This window comes from Lytechinus pictus, chromosome 10 (genome assembly GCF_037042905.1).
Source record: "Lytechinus pictus isolate F3 Inbred chromosome 10, Lp3.0, whole genome shotgun sequence".
Lineage (NCBI taxonomy): Eukaryota > Metazoa > Echinodermata > Echinoidea > Temnopleuroida > Toxopneustidae > Lytechinus > Lytechinus pictus.
In genome coordinates, this window is record NC_087254.1 from 27288724 (window position 1) to 27309291 (window position 20568).

General features: G+C 32.7%; 1 protein-coding gene across 1 annotated transcript in view; it reads right to left on the reverse strand.

The window, feature by feature from the left end:
• The window catches only part of LOC129270423 (fibrillin-2-like), an 86894-nt gene that overhangs the window by 23751 nt on the left and 42575 nt on the right, over positions 1-20568 (reverse strand). The window contains exons 55-75 of the mRNA XM_064106079.1: positions 20029-20142; positions 19227-19340; positions 17835-17948; positions 17244-17357; positions 16442-16555; positions 15853-15966; positions 15050-15163; positions 14459-14572; positions 13657-13770; positions 13068-13181; positions 12265-12378; positions 11674-11787; positions 10872-10985; positions 10283-10396; positions 9480-9593; positions 8889-9002; positions 8087-8200; positions 7498-7611; positions 6695-6808; positions 5302-5415; positions 4712-4825 (exon numbers count right to left, since the gene is read on the reverse strand). Coding sequence (XP_063962149.1) covers positions 4712-4825; positions 5302-5415; positions 6695-6808; positions 7498-7611; positions 8087-8200; positions 8889-9002; positions 9480-9593; positions 10283-10396; positions 10872-10985; positions 11674-11787; positions 12265-12378; positions 13068-13181; positions 13657-13770; positions 14459-14572; positions 15050-15163; positions 15853-15966; positions 16442-16555; positions 17244-17357; positions 17835-17948; positions 19227-19340; positions 20029-20142 — 2394 coding nt within the window. The remainder of the gene's footprint in view (positions 1-4711; positions 4826-5301; positions 5416-6694; positions 6809-7497; positions 7612-8086; positions 8201-8888; positions 9003-9479; positions 9594-10282; positions 10397-10871; positions 10986-11673; positions 11788-12264; positions 12379-13067; positions 13182-13656; positions 13771-14458; positions 14573-15049; positions 15164-15852; positions 15967-16441; positions 16556-17243; positions 17358-17834; positions 17949-19226; positions 19341-20028; positions 20143-20568) is intronic.

Consider the following 20568-nt stretch of genomic DNA (forward strand, 5'->3'; position numbering starts at 1 on the left):
CCAAAAATATACCAATGGTGAGATTACCCTTATCTATTTCTTGCATTATACGATCATACATGTGAAATATTGGCATGTATGTTGAATATCTTTTACGAAAACCAAATTGTTGTGAGATTAATATATTGTTATGATTCAAAAAGCTGTACAAACGTTCAAAAACAATTTTTTTCTAGTATCTTTGAGAAGATGGGTAAAACAGAAATTGGTCTATAGTTAACAATGTCTTTACGATCACCCTTTTTGAAAATTGGAACAATTTTAGCTATTTTAAATGCATTAGGAACTTCACCATATTCAAGAGACATATTATATATATGGCACAGTGGATGGACACATTGATAAATACATTTTTTCACAATAGATGGGATAATATCATCAGAGCTACAGGAAAACGTTGATTTCAAGGAGGAGCAGATCTTTAGTATTTCATTTATATTGGTTGGTTTAAAAAACATTGAATGAATATTGTTGTCTCCTAAAAAAGACATGAACTCTGTGTGGGGGTCAGGGATGACTTGAGCAAGATTTTTGCCCAAATTTGCAAAATATCTGTTGAAATAATTAGATTTCATTTGATTGGTATCAAAAGATTCATTATTGTAAAACATTTTGGTTGGTAGAGAAATTTGAGCTTTTTTCCCCAATATGTTATTAATTTCTTGCCATGTTTTCTTCATGTTACCTCTTAAGGTGTTAAATTTTTTATTATAATATTCTCTTTTTGCAAACCGAATTACTTTTACCAAACAGTTTTTATAGCTTTTGTATTTTTCTTCTTTCCTTTTTTTAATCTTTTCTGGTCCAGAGTATCTGTGAAAATTTTTATATAGGATATTTTTTTTGTTTATAGATTTCAAGATGCCAGAAGAAATCCAAGGTTTGTGAAATCGTGTTTTTTTTTTTTTACTGTTAACAGTAGGAAGACATTCATTATAAGCATCATAAAAAATTGAGTAAAACAGATCATAGGCATGGTTGACATCGTTGGATGCATAGATTGGTTTCCAGTCTAGACAGCTCAATTTCTTTTTTAAGCAATCGATCCCATCATCATTTATCATTCTCTTCAGGCGGGGTTCCCTTGAAATCGAAATATTATTAAACTTTTTTGCAACATAAAATATTGGGAAATGATCTGAAATGTCAGAATATAGTAGCCCACTATCATATTCAAATTGGATTGCATTTGTAAAAATATTATCTATTATAGTAGCAGATTTATATGATATGCGTGTAGGCTTGGTGATTACTGGGAATAAATTGTATGAGAACATATTATCAGCAAACTCTTTGCTTTTAGTGTGTCTATCAGTATTTAACAAATTGATATTGTAATCTCCCATTAAGTATAGTATTTTTTTTTCATTGTGTATTTTAGAAAGCAGAGAATCCATATCATGTAAAAACAAGTCAATTTCTGTATTGGGAGGTCTATAGACATTCCCAACAATTATATTCTTAGAGTTAACATTGACAATTTCAATAAAAACAGTTTGAAGAAATAAATTATTTACAGTCAGATCTGGTCTTTCAAGGAATTCAACGTTTTCGGAAATATACAAGGCAACACCCCCACCAGTCTTGGAATCTCGACATGTGTGAACAAATGAGTAATTAGATATATTATAAATAGACGTTAACATGAAAGAATTCAGCCATGTTTCTGATATTCCTATCACAGAAAACGAAAAATCAAGGGAAGTCAGTAACTCCTCAAGTTTACTAAAATTTGAGCAGAGACTCCTTGCATTTAAGTGTAATAGAGATAGTCTATCGTCAGAGTTATTATATTTATTACAAAAATCATCAGGAAGATAATATGAACATGGATTTGTTGGGAAATGAAATGTCTCATCCTGTGAGATATCTTCTACAGATTGTGCATTTAGATTGAGAGAATAATGAACGTCTTTGAGGTTGTTATGCATTACAAAAGGATTGATTTTAAGATTTTGAACATTAGCATATGGAATACTCTTATTCATATGAAAAAACTGTTGTAGTGCCCATAAAAACTCATCATCTTCAATAATATGGTTAAAAGGAAGGAGTTTTCCATTGCAAATGGAACATATAAAATCATATGAGTCAGCTTGACTATGGTTTCGGTCACATATAATTTCACAAGTACAACATGATGTACGGCTAGACATGTAAATGTAGGTACGTAAATGGAAGTCAAAGAAAGAAGAAAAAAAAATAAATTGAATAACACCTAACTAAGAGGGGAGCAACAACAGTTAAAGATAACAAATAAAAACAAACAAACAAATGCAGAATTATAAGGAATATAACATGGAAAATAGGAATTATAACAATGTGTCTTTTCAAATATAATGACTAGAATCTGCAAAATACATAGTTAAAAAAAGGGAGCTATTAATAAGACCTATCTTCTGGAAATAACACACACAGCTTGGAATAACGCAGTAATATTCTTGGATGTCTATACTTTTAAGATACACTGAAATATGTAAGGCATATTGTACAATTAAATACAAGGATGTAATGGATCAAGGTCAAACAGCCTTTTAATATATTGTGCAAGAATATTGATATAGATGTTGATGTACATGGATGTTGGTGTTGATATTAGTATGCAGAGATATTAATGTCGATAAATGTAAATGCAATACTATAAGTAAATTTCATACCTCAAAAGGCATACATGGAAGTACAAGCACATAAACAATGTACATGTACCTCGTCAAGGTTAATCATGCATTACATGTCAATGCAAGAAATATTGATATTTACATGTATTGATGTGCACGGATATTAGTGCTGAAATACATGTACATCTATGTAATTATTGATGTTGATAAATGTAAACCCAATACCATCAATAAATATAACACCTCAAAAGCATGTACAGTACAAACAAACATTACAAGGATGTACTGATTCAAGGTACACTGTAGAACAGCCTTTAAACTTAAGAAAATATTGGAGATATCGATATTGATGTACGTAAATATTGGTGTTGATAAATTGATGTAGATAAATGTAAGTAAAATGCAATCAAGTCATCAAGAACAAACAAACAATACAAGGATGTACTTGATCAAGGTCAAACACCCTTTACATGCAAAGTATTGATAGATGTAGATGTACATGGGTATTGGTGTTGATATACATGTAGCTATTGATGTAGATTAATGTAAATACAATACAGTCAATAAATAACATACCTCAAAGGCATATGAGTACTTAAGCAAACAATGCAAAAGTGTATTGGATCAAGGTCAGACATATGTATTAAGTAATGATATTGATAGATGTAGTTATAGTTATTGATGTTCATGTTGGTGTTGATATATATGTAGATATTGATGTACAAATGTAAATACAGTGCTACCAACGGCGTAAAGCACAAACAACCAATCTAGAAAGATGTACATGTACTGGATGCAAAAATATTGATATACCGTAGATAGATGTAGGTATTGATGTACAGTTGTTGTTATTATACATGTTGATGTAGATATATGTAAGTTCAGTACACTCAATAAATATAACCTCAGACTTAAAATATCGATATACATGTCGATGTAGTTATTGATGTTCATGGATGTTATTGGTGTTGATATGCAGGTTGATATTGATGTAGATGTAAACATAATACTACCAATAAGTATCATACATGCAGCTCAAAGGCATGTTAAAGTACAAACAAACAGTTACCGGTACAAGAATGTACATGTACTGGATCAAGGTCACACAGCCTGTACGAAAATATTGATATTGATAGATGTGGATTGATACATATGGATATAAGTATAGACATGTATGTATACAAAATTATCATTAAATATCAAACCTCAAAACATAAATCTGCAAACAGTACATGGATGCAGTGGTTCAAGGTAAAAATAACCTTCAGATGCAGAACATTGATTACCTGGTAGTGTCAGCGAATTGGGACTACAAAATTGCAAAATCCTGTGACTACAGGTTTGACAGAGCGGTGTGAGATGTAATGAGTTTACGTATTTCTTTGCCATTTGTTGTTTTGATTAAGGCAAATATTCTTCCATCCATTGTCCAGGCCGAGCGTACTTTTTCATTGCGAGCTGTTTGTGATAGCAAATTGGCGTTCCTTTTCGTCAGGTCCTCTGATACTACTACTTTAGATCCCTTTGATTTACGTCGATTCTTAATAAAAGCCAGTTTGGATTTGTAAGAGATAAACTTAACAATGACTGGGCGGGGTGGAATTGGCTTCTCCTGGGTGTTGCTAGCAGCACCGGCGTAGGAATTTCTTGGCACTTTATCTGTTGATGAAGATTCATATCCATGAGTGAGTTTCTTCCCTATACGATGGGAACGGTCTATATCCTGCGGTGAGATATGTATACCAATCCTTTCAGCTACACTACACACAAGATGATCAGTGTCTTCGTCAGGTTTTTCTGGAAGCGTATCATTGGTTGTTGCACTGGCATTTCAGCATGCTCGTACCATTGTTCATCTTTGCCTCGTTTATCATTTTCCAAGAATATATGAAATCAAATGCTTCCTAATGTCGTTAAATTCTAATCTTCTCTTTTGGCATCTTAAGCGTTCTTGAAAGCCAAACGTGCATATCACAGAAACAATGTGAATCTACCAAAGGCAGTGGTGTAAGACGGAATACAGATCTCACACCCAATACCTCAATATTCGAAAACTAAAGCGAAAGGAAAAATATCCTGATGTCTATACTAACCTACTGCACATGTTATTCCTGTAAATCCTGGTGCGCACGAGCAAGTGAATCCTCCAATCCCATCCGTACACGTAGCTCCATTAAAACAAGGATTCTGAGCACATTCGTCTATATCTGAAAAATAAAAACATTACTTACTTATCGATGGCTTTCTTTAGTCTGCATAATTTTGTTTCTCTCTCTAGCACATATAGTGGTTATCTTCCTCCTTTCAGCTGATAATTGCATTCATTTGGTAATTATTGAAGAATTTATGAACTCCTCATATACAATTAAAGTAATTCATACTGGAAAAAAATGACATTACGTTCCAAGAAATCATAGCCAATTTCACAAATATTACATACAAATTCAACAACCTTAGCAGTAAATTGGTAACAGGAAATTTTGAGTTGTAACATGGAATTTAATCCAGGTTAAAATATTGAACCATTTTGACATTTCTTATAGAACGTGTTTTCATCTAAAAAAAAAAAATCATTCAAAACATAATGGGCAAGTCCATGATTCCTATTATCACGTTTTTGAAAGAATTTATGGTATTTTCTTTAATTCAATGTCTATCCAATTATATCAAAATGAAGGCTTACTTGATAGACAATTAGATCCGGTAAAGCCACTGAGGCAGTCACATCGATATCCATTGATTTCATCTGTGCAAATGCCACCATTTTGACAAGGGTTAATGCCGCATTCATTGATGTCTGGAAAGAGTTGGAACATACATAAAAGAAGAAGAAGAACAACAACAACAACAGTAACAACCAGAAAACGCTATAAATCATGTTATAATATAAGGTAAAACCTGGCTTCAGATATTCATACAAATGGGGATATTACAAAATAATAATTTTATTTAATTACAATCTATGCTAAGGTAAATACATCTACAAAGTAGAATAAAGGGAAGAAAAGTCAAACAAAACAATTATTATTTACTCACTCACAAACATAAAACAATATTGATGAATCGAACTGTGCCAATTTTTTTTCTTAGATTATGGTTATGGACGTGGTTTTAGAAATAAATCACACTTATGTTAGATGAGTGATTTAAAAATTCAACATTACCTAGATGCCGTACTCAAATTTGATCGACCAGAGGTGTATCGTTGGTTGTTTCACTGGCATTTCAGCATGCTCGTACCATTGTTCATCTTTGCCTCGTTTATCATTTTCCAAGAATATATGAAATCAAATGCTTCCTAATGTCGTTAAATTCTAATCTTCTCTTTTGGCATCTTAAGCGTTCTTGAAAGCCAAACGTGCATATCACAGAAACAATGTGAATCTACCAAAGGCAGTGGTGTAAGACGGAATACAGATCTCACACCCAATACCTCAATATTCGAAAACTAAAGCGAAAGGAAAAATATCCTGATGTCTATACTAACCTACTGCACATGTTATTCCTGTAAATCCAGGTGCGCACGAGCAAGTGAATCCTCCAATCCCATCCGTACACGTAGCTCCATTAAAACAAGGATTCTGAGCACATTCGTCTATATCTGAAAAATAAAAACATTACTTACTTATCGATGGCTTTCTTTAGTCTGCATAATTTTGTTTCTCTCTCTAGCACATATAGTGGTTATCTTCCTCCTTTCAGCTGATAATTGCATTCATTTGGTAATTATTGAAGAATTTATGAACTCCTCATATACAATTAAAGTAATTCATACTGGAAAAAAATGACATTACGTTCCAAGAAATCATAGCCAATTTCACATATATAACATTCAAATTCAACAACCTTAGCAGTAAATTGGTAACAGGAAATTTTGAGTTGTAACATGGAATTTAATCCAGGTTAAAATATTGAACCATTTTGACATTTCTTATTAAACGTGTTTTCATCTAAAAAAAACAATCATTCAAAACATAATGGGCTTGTCCATGATTCCAATTATCACGTTTTTGAAAGAATTTATGGCATTTTCTTTAATTCAATGTCTATCCAATTATACCAAAATAAAGGCTTACTTGATAGACAATTAGATCCGGTAAAGCCACTGAGGCAGTCACATCGATATCCATTGATTTCATCTGTGCAAATGCCACCATTTTGACAAGGGTTAATGCCGCATTCATTGATGTCTGGAAAGAGTGGGAACATATATAAAAGAAGAAGAAGAACAACAACAACAACAATAACAACCAGAAAACGCTTTAAATCATGTTATAATATAATGTAAAACCTGGCTTCAGATATTCATACAAACGGGGATATTACAAAATAATAATTTTATTTAATTACAATTTATGATAAGGTAAATACATCTACAAAGTAGAATAAAGGGAAGAAAAGTCAAACAAAACAATTATTATTCACTCACTCACAAACATAAAACAATATTGATGAATCGAACTGTGCCAGTTTTTTTCTTAGATCATGGTTATGGACGTGGTTTTAGAAATAAATCACACTTATGTTAGATGAGTGATTTAAAAATTCAACATCACCTAGATGCCGTACTCAAATTTGATCGACCAGAGGTGTATCGTTGGTTGTTGCACTGGCATTTCAGCATGCTCGTACCATTGTTCATCTTTGCCCCGTTTATCATTTTCCAAGAATATATGAAATCAAATGCTTCCTAATGTCGTTAAATTCTAATCTTCTCTTTTGGCATCTTAAGCGTTCTTGAAAGCCAAACGTGCATATCACAGAAACAATGTGAATCTACCAAAGGCAGTGGTGTAAGACGGAATACAGATCTCACACCCAATACCTCCAAATTCGAAAACCAACGCGAAAGGAAAAATATCCTGATGTCTATACTAACCTACTGCACATGTTATTCCTGTAAATCCTGGTGCGCACGAGCAAGTGAATCCTCCAATCCCATCCGTACACGTAGCTCCATTAAAACAAGGATTCTGAGCACATTCGTCTATATCTGAAAAATAAAAACATTACTTACTTATCGATGGCTTTCTTTAGTCTGCATAATTTTGTTTCTCTCTCTAGCACATATAGTGGTTATCTTCCTCCTTTCAGCTGATAATTGCATTCATTTGGTAATTATTGAAGAATTTATGAACTCCTCATATACAATTAAAGTAATTCATACTGGAAAAAAATGACATTACGTTCCAAGAAATCATAGCCAATTTCACATATATAACATTCAAATTCAACAACCTTAGCAGTAAATTGGTAACAGGAAATTTTGAGTTGTAACATGGAATTTAATCCAGGTTAAAATATTGAACCATTTTGACATTTCTCATAAAACGTGTTTTCATCTAAAAAAAACAATCATTCAAAACATAATGGGCTTGTCCATGATTCCAATTATCACGTTTTTGAAAGAATTTATGGCATTTTCTTTAATTCAATGTCTATCCAATTATACCAAAATAAAGGATTACTTGATAGACAATTAGATCCGGTAAAGCCACTGAGGCAGTCACATCGATATCCATTGATTTCATCTGTGCAAATGCCACCATTTTGACAAGGGTTAATGCCGCATTCATTGATGTCTGGAAAGAGTGGGAACATATATAAAAGAAGAAGAAGAACAACAACAACAACAATAACAACCAGAAAACGCTTTAAATCATGTTATAATATAATGTAAAACCTGGCTTCAGATATTCATACAAATGGGGATATTACAAAATAATAATTTTATTTAATTACAATCTATGCTAAGGTAAATACATCTACAAAGTAGAATAAAGGGAAGAAAAGTCAAACAAAACAATTATTATTCACTCACTCACAAACATAAAACAATATTGATGAATCGAACTGTGCTAGTTTTTTTCCTAGATCATGGTCATGGACGTGGTTTTAGAAATAAATCACACTTATGTTAGATGAGTGATTAAAAATTCAACATCACTTAGATGCCGTACTCAAATTTGATCGACCAGAGGTGTATCATTGGTTGTTGCACTGGCATTTCAGCATGCTCGTACCATTGTTCATCTTTGCCTCGTTTATCATTTTCCAAGAATATATGAAATCAAAAGCTTCCTAATGTCGTTAAATTCTAATCTTCTCTTTTGGCATCTTAAGCGTTCTTGAAAGCCAAACGTGCATATCACAGAAACAATGTAAATCTACCAAAGGCAGTGGTGTAAGACGGAATACAGATCTCACACCCAATACCTCAAAATTCGAAAACTAAAGGGAAAGGAAAAATATCCTGATGTCTATACTAACCTACTGCACATGTTATTCCTGTAAATCCTGGTGCGCACGAGCAAGTGAATCCTCCAATCCCATCCGTACACGTAGCTCCATTAAAACAAGGATTCTGAGCACATTCGTCTATATCTGAAAAATAAAAACATTACTTACTTATCGATGGCTTTCTTTAGTCTGCATAATTTTGTTTCTCTCTCTAGCACATATAGTGGTTATCTTCCTCCTTTTAGCTGATAATTGCATTCATTTGGTAATTATTGAAGAATTTATGAACTCCTCATATACAATTAAAGTAATTCATACTGGAAAAAATTGACATTACGTTCCAAGAAATCATAGCAAATTTCATAAATATTACATACAAATTCAACAACCTTAGCAGTAAATTGGTAACAGGAAATTTTGAGTTGTAACATGGAATTTAATCCAGGTTAAAATATTGAACCATTTTGACATTTCTTATAGAACGTGTTTTCATCTAAAAAAAAAACAATCATTCAAAACATAATGGGCAAGTCCATGATTCCTATTATCACGTTTTTGAAAGAATTCATGGTATTTTCTTTAATTCAATGTCTATCCAATTATACCAAAATGAAGGCTTACTTGATAGACAATTAGATCCGGTAAAGCCACTGAGGCAGTCACATCGATATCCATTGATTTCATCTGTGCAAATGCCACCATTTTGACAAGGGTTAATGCCGCATTCATTGATGTCTGGAAAGAGTGGGAACAAACATAAAAGAAGAAGAAGAACAACAACAACAACAATAACAACCAGAAAACGCTATAAATCATGTTATAATATAATGTAAAACCTGGCTTCAGATATTCATACAAATGGGGATATTACAAAATAATAATTTTATTTAATTACAATTTATGATAAGGTAAATACATCTACAAAGTAGAATAAAGGGAAGAAAAGTCAAACAAAACAATTATTAATCACTCACTCACAAACATAAAACAATATTGATGAATCGAACTGTGCCAGTTTTTTTCTTAGATCATGGTTATGGACGTGGTTTTAGAAATAAATCACACTTATGTTAGATGAGTGATTTAAAAATTCAACATCACCTAGATGCCGTACTCAAATTTGATCGACCAGAGGTGTATCGTTGGTTGTTGCACTGGCATTTCAGCATGCTCGTACCATTGTTCATCTTTGCCTCGTTTATCATTTTCCAAGAATATATGAAATCAAATGCTTCCTAATGTCGTTAAATTCTAATCTTCTCTTTTGGCATCTTAAGCGTTCTTGAAAGCCAAACGTGCATATCACAGAAACAATGTGAATCTACCAAAGGCAGTGGTGTAAGACGGAATACAGATCTCACACCCAATACCTCAATATTCGAAAACTAAAGCGAAAGGAAAAATATCCTGATGTCTATACTAACCTACTGCACATGTTATTCCTGTAAATCCTGGTGCGCACGAGCAAGTGAATCCTCCAATCCCATCCGTACACGTAGCTCCATTAAAACAAGGATTCTGAGCACATTCGTCTATATCTGAAAAATAAAAACATTACTTACTTATCGATGGCTTTCTTTAGTCTGCATAATTTTGTTTCTCTCTCTAGCACATATAGTGGTTATCTTCCTCCTTTCAGCTGATAATTGCATTCATTTGGTAATTATTGAAGAATTTATGAACTCCTCATATACAATTAAAGTAATTCATACTGGAAAAAAATGACATTACGTTCCAAGAAATCATAGCCAATTTCACATATATAACATTCAAATTCAACAACCTTAGCAGTAAATTGGTAACAGGAAATTTTGAGTTGTAACATGGAATTTAATCCAGGTTAAAATATTGAACCATTTTGACATTTCTTATAAAACGTGTTTTCATCTAAAAAAAACAATCATTCAAAACATAATGGGCTTGTCCATGATTCCAATTATCACGTTTTTGAAAGAATTTATGGCATTTTCTTTAATTCAATGTCTATCCAATTATACCAAAATAAAGGATTACTTGATAGACAATTAGATCCGGTAAAGCCACTGAGGCAGTCACATCGATATCCATTGATTTCATCTGTGCAAATGCCACCATTTTGACAAGGGTTAATGCCGCATTCATTGATGTCTGGAAAGAGTGGGAACATATATAAAAGAAGAAGAAGAACAACAACAACAACAATAACAACCAGAAAACGCTTTAAATCATGTTATAATATAATGTAAAACCTGGCTTCAGATATTCATACAAATGGGGATATTACAAAATAATAATTTTATTTAATTACAATCTATGCTAAGGTAAATACATCTACAAAGTAGAATAAAGGGAAGAAAAGTCAAACAAAACAATTATTATTCACTCACTCACAAACATAAAACAATATTGATGAATCGAACTGTGCCAGTTTTTTTCCTAGATCATGGTCATGGACGTGGTTTTAGAAATAAATCACACTTATGTTAGATGAGTGATTAAAAATTCAACATCACTTAGATGCCGTACTCAAATTTGATCGACCAGAGGTGTATCATTGGTTGTTGCACTGGCATTTCAGCTTGCTCGTACCATTGTTCATCTTTGCCTCGTTTATCATTTTCCAAGAATATATGAAATCAAATGCTTCCTAATGTCGTTAAATTCTAATCTTCTCTTTTGGCATCTTAAGCGTTCTTGAAAGCCAAACGTGCATATCACAGAAACAATGTAAATCTACCAAAGGCAGTGGTGTAAGACGGAATAGAGATCTCACACCCAATACCTCAAAATTCGAAAACTAAAGGGAAAGGAAAAATATCCTGATGTCTATACTAACCTACTGCACATGTTATTCCTGTAAATCCTGGTGCACACGAGCAAGTGAATCCTCCAATCCCATCCGTACACGTAGCTCCATTAAAACAAGGATTCTGAGCACATTCGTCTATATCTGAAAAATAAAAACATTACTTACTTATCGATGGCTTTCTTTAGTCTGCATAATTTTGTTTCTCTCTCTAGCACATATAGTGGTTATCTTCCTCCTTTTAGCTGATAATTGCATTCATTTGGTAATTATTGAAGAATTTATGAACTCCTCATATACAATTAAAGTAATTCATACTGGAAAAAATTGACATTACGTTCCAAGAAATCATAGCAAATTTCATAAATATTACATACAAATTCAACAACCTTAGCAGTAAATTGGTAACAGGAAATTTTGAGTTGTAACATGGAATTTAATCCAGGTTAAAATATTGAACCATTTTGACATTTCTTATAGAACGTGTTTTCATCTAAAAAAAAAACAATCATTCAAAACATAATGGGCAAGTCCATGATTCCTATTATCACGTTTTTGAAAGAATTCATGGTATTTTCTTTAATTCAATGTCTATCCAATTATACCAAAATGAAGGCTTACTTGATAGACAATTAGATCCGGTAAAGCCACTGAGGCAGTCACATCGATATCCATTGATTTCATCTGTGCAAATGCCACCATTTTGACAAGGGTTAATGCCGCATTCATTGATGTCTGGAAAGAGTGGGAACAAACATAAAAGAAGAAGAAGAACAACAACAACAACAATAACAACCAGAAAACGCTATAAATCATGTTATAATATAATGTAAAACCTGGCTTCAGATATTCATACAAATGGGGATATTACAAAATAATAATTTTATTTAATTACAATTTATGATAAGGTAAATACATCTACAAAGTAGAATAAAGGGAAGAAAAGTCAAACAAAACAATTATTAATCACTCACTCACAAACATAAAACAATATTGATGAATCGAACTGTGCCAGTTTTTTTCTTAGATCATGGTTATGGACGTGGTTTTAGAAATAAATCACACTTATGTTAGATGAGTGATTTAAAAATTCAACATCACCTAGATGCCGTACTCAAATTTGATCGACCAGAGGTGTATCGTTGGTTGTTGCACTGGCATTTCAGCATGCTCGTACCATTGTTCATCTTTGCCTCGTTTATCATTTTCCAAGAATATATGAAATCAAATGCTTCCTAATGTCGTTAAATTCTAATCTTCTCTTTTGGCATCTTAAGCGTTCTTGAAAGCCAAACGTGCATATCACAGAAACAATGTGAATCTACCAAAGGCAGTGGTGTAAGACGGAATACAGATCTCACACCCAATACCTCAATATTCGAAAACTAAAGCGAAAGGAAAAATATCCTGATGTCTATACTAACCTACTGCACATGTTATTCCTGTAAATCCTGGTGCGCACGAGCAAGTGAATCCTCCAATCCCATCCGTACACGTAGCTCCATTAAAACAAGGATTCTGAGCACATTCGTCTATATCTGAAAAATAAAAACATTACTTACTTATCGATGGCTTTCTTTAGTCTGCATAATTTTGTTTCTCTCTCTAGCACATATAGTGGTTATCTTCCTCCTTTCAGCTGATAATTGCATTCATTTGGTAATTATTGAAGAATTTATGAACTCCTCATATACAATTAAAGTAATTCATACTGGAAAAAAATGACATTACGTTCCAAGAAATCATAGCCAATTTCACATATATAACATTCAAATTCAACAACCTTAGCAGTAAATTGGTAACAGGAAATTTTGAGTTGTAACATGGAATTTAATCCAGGTTAAAATATTGAACCATTTTGACATTTCTTATAAAACGTGTTTTCATCTAAAAAAAACAATCATTCAAAACATAATGGGCTTGTCCATGATTCCAATTATCACGTTTTTGAAAGAATTTATGGCATTTTCTTTAATTCAATGTCTATCCAATTATACCAAAATAAAGGATTACTTGATAGACAATTAGATCCGGTAAAGCCACTGAGGCAGTCACATCGATATCCATTGATTTCATCTGTGCAAATGCCACCATTTTGACAAGGGTTAATGCCGCATTCATTGATGTCTGGAAAGAGTGGGAACATATATAAAAGAAGAAGAAGAACAACAACAACAACAATAACAACCAGAAAACGCTTTAAATCATGTTATAATATAATGTAAAACCTGGCTTCAGATATTCATACAAATGGGGATATTACAAAATAATAATTTTATTTAATTACAATCTATGCTAAGGTAAATACATCTACAAAGTAGAATAAAGGGAAGAAAAGTCAAACAAAACAATTATTATTCACTCACTCACAAACATAAAACAATATTGATGAATCGAACTGTGCCAGTTTTTTTCCTAGATCATGGTCATGGACGTGGTTTTAGAAATAAATCACACTTATGTTAGATGAGTGATTAAAAATTCAACATCACTTAGATGCCGTACTCAAATTTGATCGACCAGAGGTGTATCATTGGTTGTTGCACTGGCATTTCAGCTTGCTCGTACCATTGTTCATCTTTGCCTCGTTTATCATTTTCCAAGAATATATGAAATCAAATGCTTCCTAATGTCGTTAAATTCTAATCTTCTCTTTTGGCATCTTAAGCGTTCTTGAAAGCCAAACGTGCATATCACAGAAACAATGTAAATCTACCAAAGGCAGTGGTGTAAGACGGAATAGAGATCTCACACCCAATACCTCAAAATTCGAAAACTAAAGGGAAAGGAAAAATATCCTGATGTCTATACTAACCTACTGCACATGTTATTCCTGTAAATCCTGGTGCACACGAGCAAGTGAATCCTCCAATCCCATCCGTACACGTAGCTCCATTAAAACAAGGATTCTGAGCACATTCGTCTATATCTGAAAAATAAAAACATTACTTACTTATCGATGGCTTTCTTTAGTCTGCATAATTTTGTTTCTCTCTCTAGCACATATAGTGGTTATCTTCCTCCTTTTAGCTGATAATTGCATTCATTTGGTAATTATTGAAGAATTTATGAACTCCTCATATACAATTAAAGTAATTCATACTGGAAAAAATTGACATTACGTTCCAAGAAATCATAGCAAATTTCATAAATATTACATACAAATTCAACAACCTTAGCAGTAAATTGGTAACAGGAAATTTTGAGTTGTAACATGGAATTTAATCCAGGTTAAAATATTGAACCATTTTGACATTTCTTATAGAACGTGTTTTCATCTAAAAAAAAAACAATCATTCAAAACATAATGGGCAAGTCCATGATTCCTATTATCACGTTTTTGAAAGAATTCATGGTATTTTCTTTAATTCAATGTCTATCCAATTATACCAAAATGAAGGCTTACTTGATAGACAATTAGATCCGGTAAAGCCACTGAGGCAGTCACATCGATATCCATTGATTTCATCTGTGCAAATGCCACCATTTTGACAAGGGTTAATGCCGCATTCATTGATGTCTGGAAAGAGTGGGAACAAACATAAAAGAAGAAGAAGAACAACAACAACAACAATAACAACCAGAAAACGCTATAAATCATGTTATAATATAATGTAAAACCTGGCTTCAGATATTCATACAAATGGGGATATTACAAAATAATAATTTTATTTAATTACAATTTATGATAAGGTAAATACATCTACAAAGTAGAATAAAGGGAAGAAAAGTCAAACAAAACAATTATTAATCACTCACTCACAAACATAAAACAATATTGATGAATCGAACTGTGCCAGTTTTTTTCTTAGATCATGGTTATGGACGTGGTTTTAGAAATAAATCACACTTATGTTAGATGAGTGATTTAAAAATTCAACATCACCTAGATGCCGTACTCAAATTTGATCGACCAGAGGTGTATCGTTGGTTGTTGCACTGGCATTTCAGCATGCTCGTACCATTGTTCATCTTTGCCTCGTTTATCATTTTCCAAGAATATATGAAATCAAATGCTTCCTAATGTCGTTAAATTCTAATCTTCTCTTTTGGCATCTTAAGCGTTCTTGAAAGCCAAACGTGCATATCACAGAAACAATGTGAATCTACCAAAGGCAGTGGTGTAAGACGGAATACAGATCTCACACCCAATACCTCAATATTCGAAAACTAAAGCGAAAGGAAAAATATCCTGATGTCTATACTAACCTACTGCACATGTTATTCCTGTAAATCCTGGTGCGCACGAGCAAGTGAATCCTCCAATCCCATCCGTACACGTAGCTCCATTAAAACAAGGATTCTGAGCACATTCGTCTATATCTGAAAAATAAAAACATTACTTACTTATCGATGGCTTTCTTTAGTCTGCATAATTTTGTTTCTCTCTCTAGCACATATAGTGGTTATCTTCCTCCTTTCAGCTGATAATTGCATTCATTTGGTAATTATTGAAGAATTTATGAACTCCTCATATACAATTAAAGTAATTCATACTGGAAAAAAATGACATTACGTTCCAAGAAATCATAGCCAATTTCACATATATAACATTCAAATTCAACAACCTTAGCAGTAAATTGGTAACAGGAAATTTTGAGTTGTAACATGGAATTTAATCCAGGTTAAAATATTGAACCATTTTGACATTTCTTATAAAACGTGTTTTCATCTAAAAAAAACAATCATTCAAAACATAATGGGCTTGTCCATGATTCCAATTATCACGTTTTTGAAAGAATTTATGGCATTTTCTTTAATTCAATGTCTATCCAATTATACCAAAATAAAGGATTACTTGATAGACAATTAGATCCGGTAAAGCCACTGAGGCAGTCACATCGATATCCATTGATTTCATCTGTGCAAATGCCACCATTTTGACAAGGGTTAATGCCGCATTCATTGATGTCTGGAAAGAGTGGGAACATATATAAAAGAAGAAGAAGAACAACAACAACAACAATAACAACCAGAAAACGCTTTAAATCATGTTATAATATAATGTAAAACCTGGCTTCAGATATTCATACAAATGGGGATATTACAAAATAATAATTTTATTTAATTACAATCTATGCTAAGGTAAATACATCTACAAAGTAGAATAAAGGGAAGAAAAGTCAAACAAAACAATTATTATTCACTCACTCACAAACATAAAACAATATTGATGAATCGAACTGTGCCAGTTTTTTTCCTAGATCATGGTCATGGACGTGGTTTTAGAAATAAATCACACTTATGTTAGATGAGTGATTAAAAATTCAACATCACTTAGATGCCGTACTCAAATTTGATCGACCAGAGGTGTATCATTGGTTGTTGCACTGGCATTTCAGCTTGCTCGTACCATTGTTCATCTTTGCCTCGTTTATCATTTTCCAAGAATATATGAAATCAAATGCTTCCTAATGTCGTTAAATTCTAATCTTCTCTTTTGGCATCTTAAGCGTTCTTGAAAGCCAAACGTGCATATCACAGAAACAATGTAAATCTACCAAAGGCAGTGGTGTAAGACGGAATACAGATCTCACACCCAATACCTCAAAATTCGAAAACTAAAGGGAAAGGAAAAATATCCTGATGTCTATACTAACCTACTGCACATGTTATTCCTGTAAATCCTGGTGCACACGAGCAAGTGAATCCTCCAATCCCATCCGTACACGTAGCTCCATTAAAACAAGGATTCTGAGCACATTCGTCTATATCTGAAAAATAAAAACATTACTTACTTATCGATGGCTTTCTTTGGTCTGCATAATTTTGTTCCTCTCTCTACCACATATTGTGGTTATCTTTCTCCTTTCAGCTGATAATTGCATTCATTTGGTAATTATTGAAGAATTTATGAACTCCTCATATACAATTAAAGTAATTCATACTGGAAAAAATTGACATTACGTTCCATGAAATCATAGCCAATTTCACAAATATTACATACAAATTCAACAACCTTAGCAGTAAATTGGTAACAGGAAATTTTGAGTTGTAACATGGAATTTAATCCAGGTTAAAATATTGAACCATTTTGACATTTCTTATAGAACGTGTTTTCATCTAAAAAAAAAACAATCATTCAAAACATAATGGGCAAGTCCATGATTCCTATTATCACGTTTTTGAAAGAATTCATGGTATTTTCTTTAATTCAATGTCTATCCAATTATACCAAAATGAAGGCTTACTTGATAGACAATTATATCCGGTAAAGCCACTGAGGCAGTCACATCGATATCCATTGATTTCATCTGTGCAAATGCCACCATTTTGACAAGGGTTAATGCCACATTCATTGATGTCTGGAAAGAGTGGGAACATACATAAAAGAAGAAGAAGAACAACAACAACAACAATAACAACCAGAAAACGCTATAAATCATGTTATAATATAATGTAAAACCTGGCTTCAGATATTCATACAAATGGGGATAATACAAAATAATAATTTTATTTAATTACAATTTATGATAAGGTAAATACATCTACAAAGTAGAATAAAGGGAAGAAAAGTCAAACAAAACAATTATTAATCACTCACTCACAAACATAAAACAATATTGATGAATCGAACTGTGCCAGTTTTTTTCCTAGATTATGGTTATGGACGTGGTTTTAGAAATAAATCACACTTATGTTAGATGAGTGATTTAAAAATTCAACATTACCTAGATGCCGTACTCAAATTTGATCGACCAGAGGTGTATCGTTGGTTGTTTCACTGGCATTTCAGCATGCTCGTACCATTGTTCATCTTTGCCTCGTTTATCATTTTCCAAGAATATATGAAATCAAATGCTTCCTAATGTCGTTAAATTCTAATCTTCTCTTTTGGCATCTTAAGCGTTCTTGAAAGCCAAACGTGCATATCACAGAAACAATGTGAATCTACCAAAGGCAGTGGTGTAAGACGGAATACAGATCTCACACCCAATACCTCAATATTCGAAAACTAAAGCGAAAGGAAAAATATCCTGATGTCTATACTAACCTACTGCACAAGTTATTCCTGTAAATCCTGGTGCGCACGAGCAAGTGAATCCTCCAATCCCATCCGTACACGTAGCTCCATTAAAACAAGGATTCTGAGCACATTCGTCTATATCTGAAAAATAAAAACATTACTTACTTATCGATGGCTTTCTTTAGTCTGCATAATTTTGTTTCTCTCTCTAGCACATATAGTGGTTATCTTCCTCCTTTCAGCTGATAATTGCATTCATTTGGTAATTGTTGAAGAATTTATGAACTCCTCATATACAATTAAAGTAATTCATACTGGAAAAAAATGACATTACGTTCCAAGAAATCATAGCCGATTTCACATATATAACATTCAAATTCAACAACCTTAGCAGTAAATTGGTAACAGGAAATTTTGAGTTGTAACATGGAATTTAATCCAGGTTAAAATATTGAACCATTTTGACATTTCTTATAAAACGTGTTTTCATCTAAAAAAAACAATCATTCAAAACATAATGGGCTTGTCCATGATTCCAATTATCACGTTTTTGAAAGAATTTATGGCATTTTCTTTAATTCAATGTCTATCCAATTATACCAAAATAAAGGATTACTTGATAGACAATTAGATCCGGTAAAGCCACTGAGGCAGTCACATCGATATCCATTGATTTCATCTGTGCAAATGCCACCATTTTGACAAGGGTTAATGCCGCATTCATTGATGTCTGGAAAGAGTGGGAACATATATAAAAGAAGAAGAAGAACAACAACAACAACAATAACAACCAGAAAACGCTTTAAATCATGTTATAATATAATGTAAAACCTGGCTTCAGATATTCATACAAATGGGGATATTACAAAATAATAATTTTATTTAATTACAATCTGTGCTAAGGTAAATACATCTACAAAGTAGAATAAAGGGAAGAAAAGTCAAACAAAACAATTATTATTCACTCACTCACAAACATAAAACAATATTGATGAATCGAACTGTGCCAGTTTTTTTCCTAGATCATGGTCATGGACGTGGTTTTAGAAATAAATCACACTTATGTTAGATGAGTGATTAAAAATTCAACATCACTTAGATGCCGTACTCAAATTTGATCGACCAGAGGTGTATCATTGGTTGTTGCACTGGCATTTCAGCATGCTCGTACCATTGTTCATCTTTGCCTCGTTTATCATTTTCCAAGAATATATGAAATCAAATGCTTCCTAATGTCGTTAAATTCTAATCTTCTCTTTTGGCATCTTAAGCATTCTTGAAAGCCAAACGTGCATATCACAGAAACAATGTAAATCTACCAAAGGCAGTGGTGTAAGACGGAATACAGATCTCACACCCAATACCTCAAAATTCGAAAACTAAAGGGAAAGGAAAAATATCCTGATGTCTATACTAACCTACTGCACATGTTATTCCTGTAAATCCTGGTGCACACGAGCAAGTGAATCCTCCAATCCCATCCGTACACGTAGCTCCATTAAAACAAGGATTCTGACCACATTCGTCTATATCTGAAAAATAAAAACATTACTTACTTATCGATGGCTTTCTTTGGTCTGCATAATTTTGTTCCTCTCTCTAGCACATATTGTGGTTATCTTTCTCCTTTCAGCTGATAATTGCATTCATTTGGTAATTATTGAAGAATTTATGAACTCCTCATATACAATTAAAGTAATTCATACTGGAAAAAATTGACATTACGTTCCAAGAAATCATAGCCAATTTCACAAATATTACATACAAATTCAACAACCTTAGCAGTAAATTGGTAACAGGAAATTTTGAGTTGTAACATGGAATTTAATCCAGGTTAAAATATTGAACCATTTTGACATTTCTTATAGAACGTGTTTTCATCTAAAAAAAAAACAATCATTCAAAACATAATGGGCAAGTCCATGATTCCTATTATCACGTTTTTGAAAGAATTCATG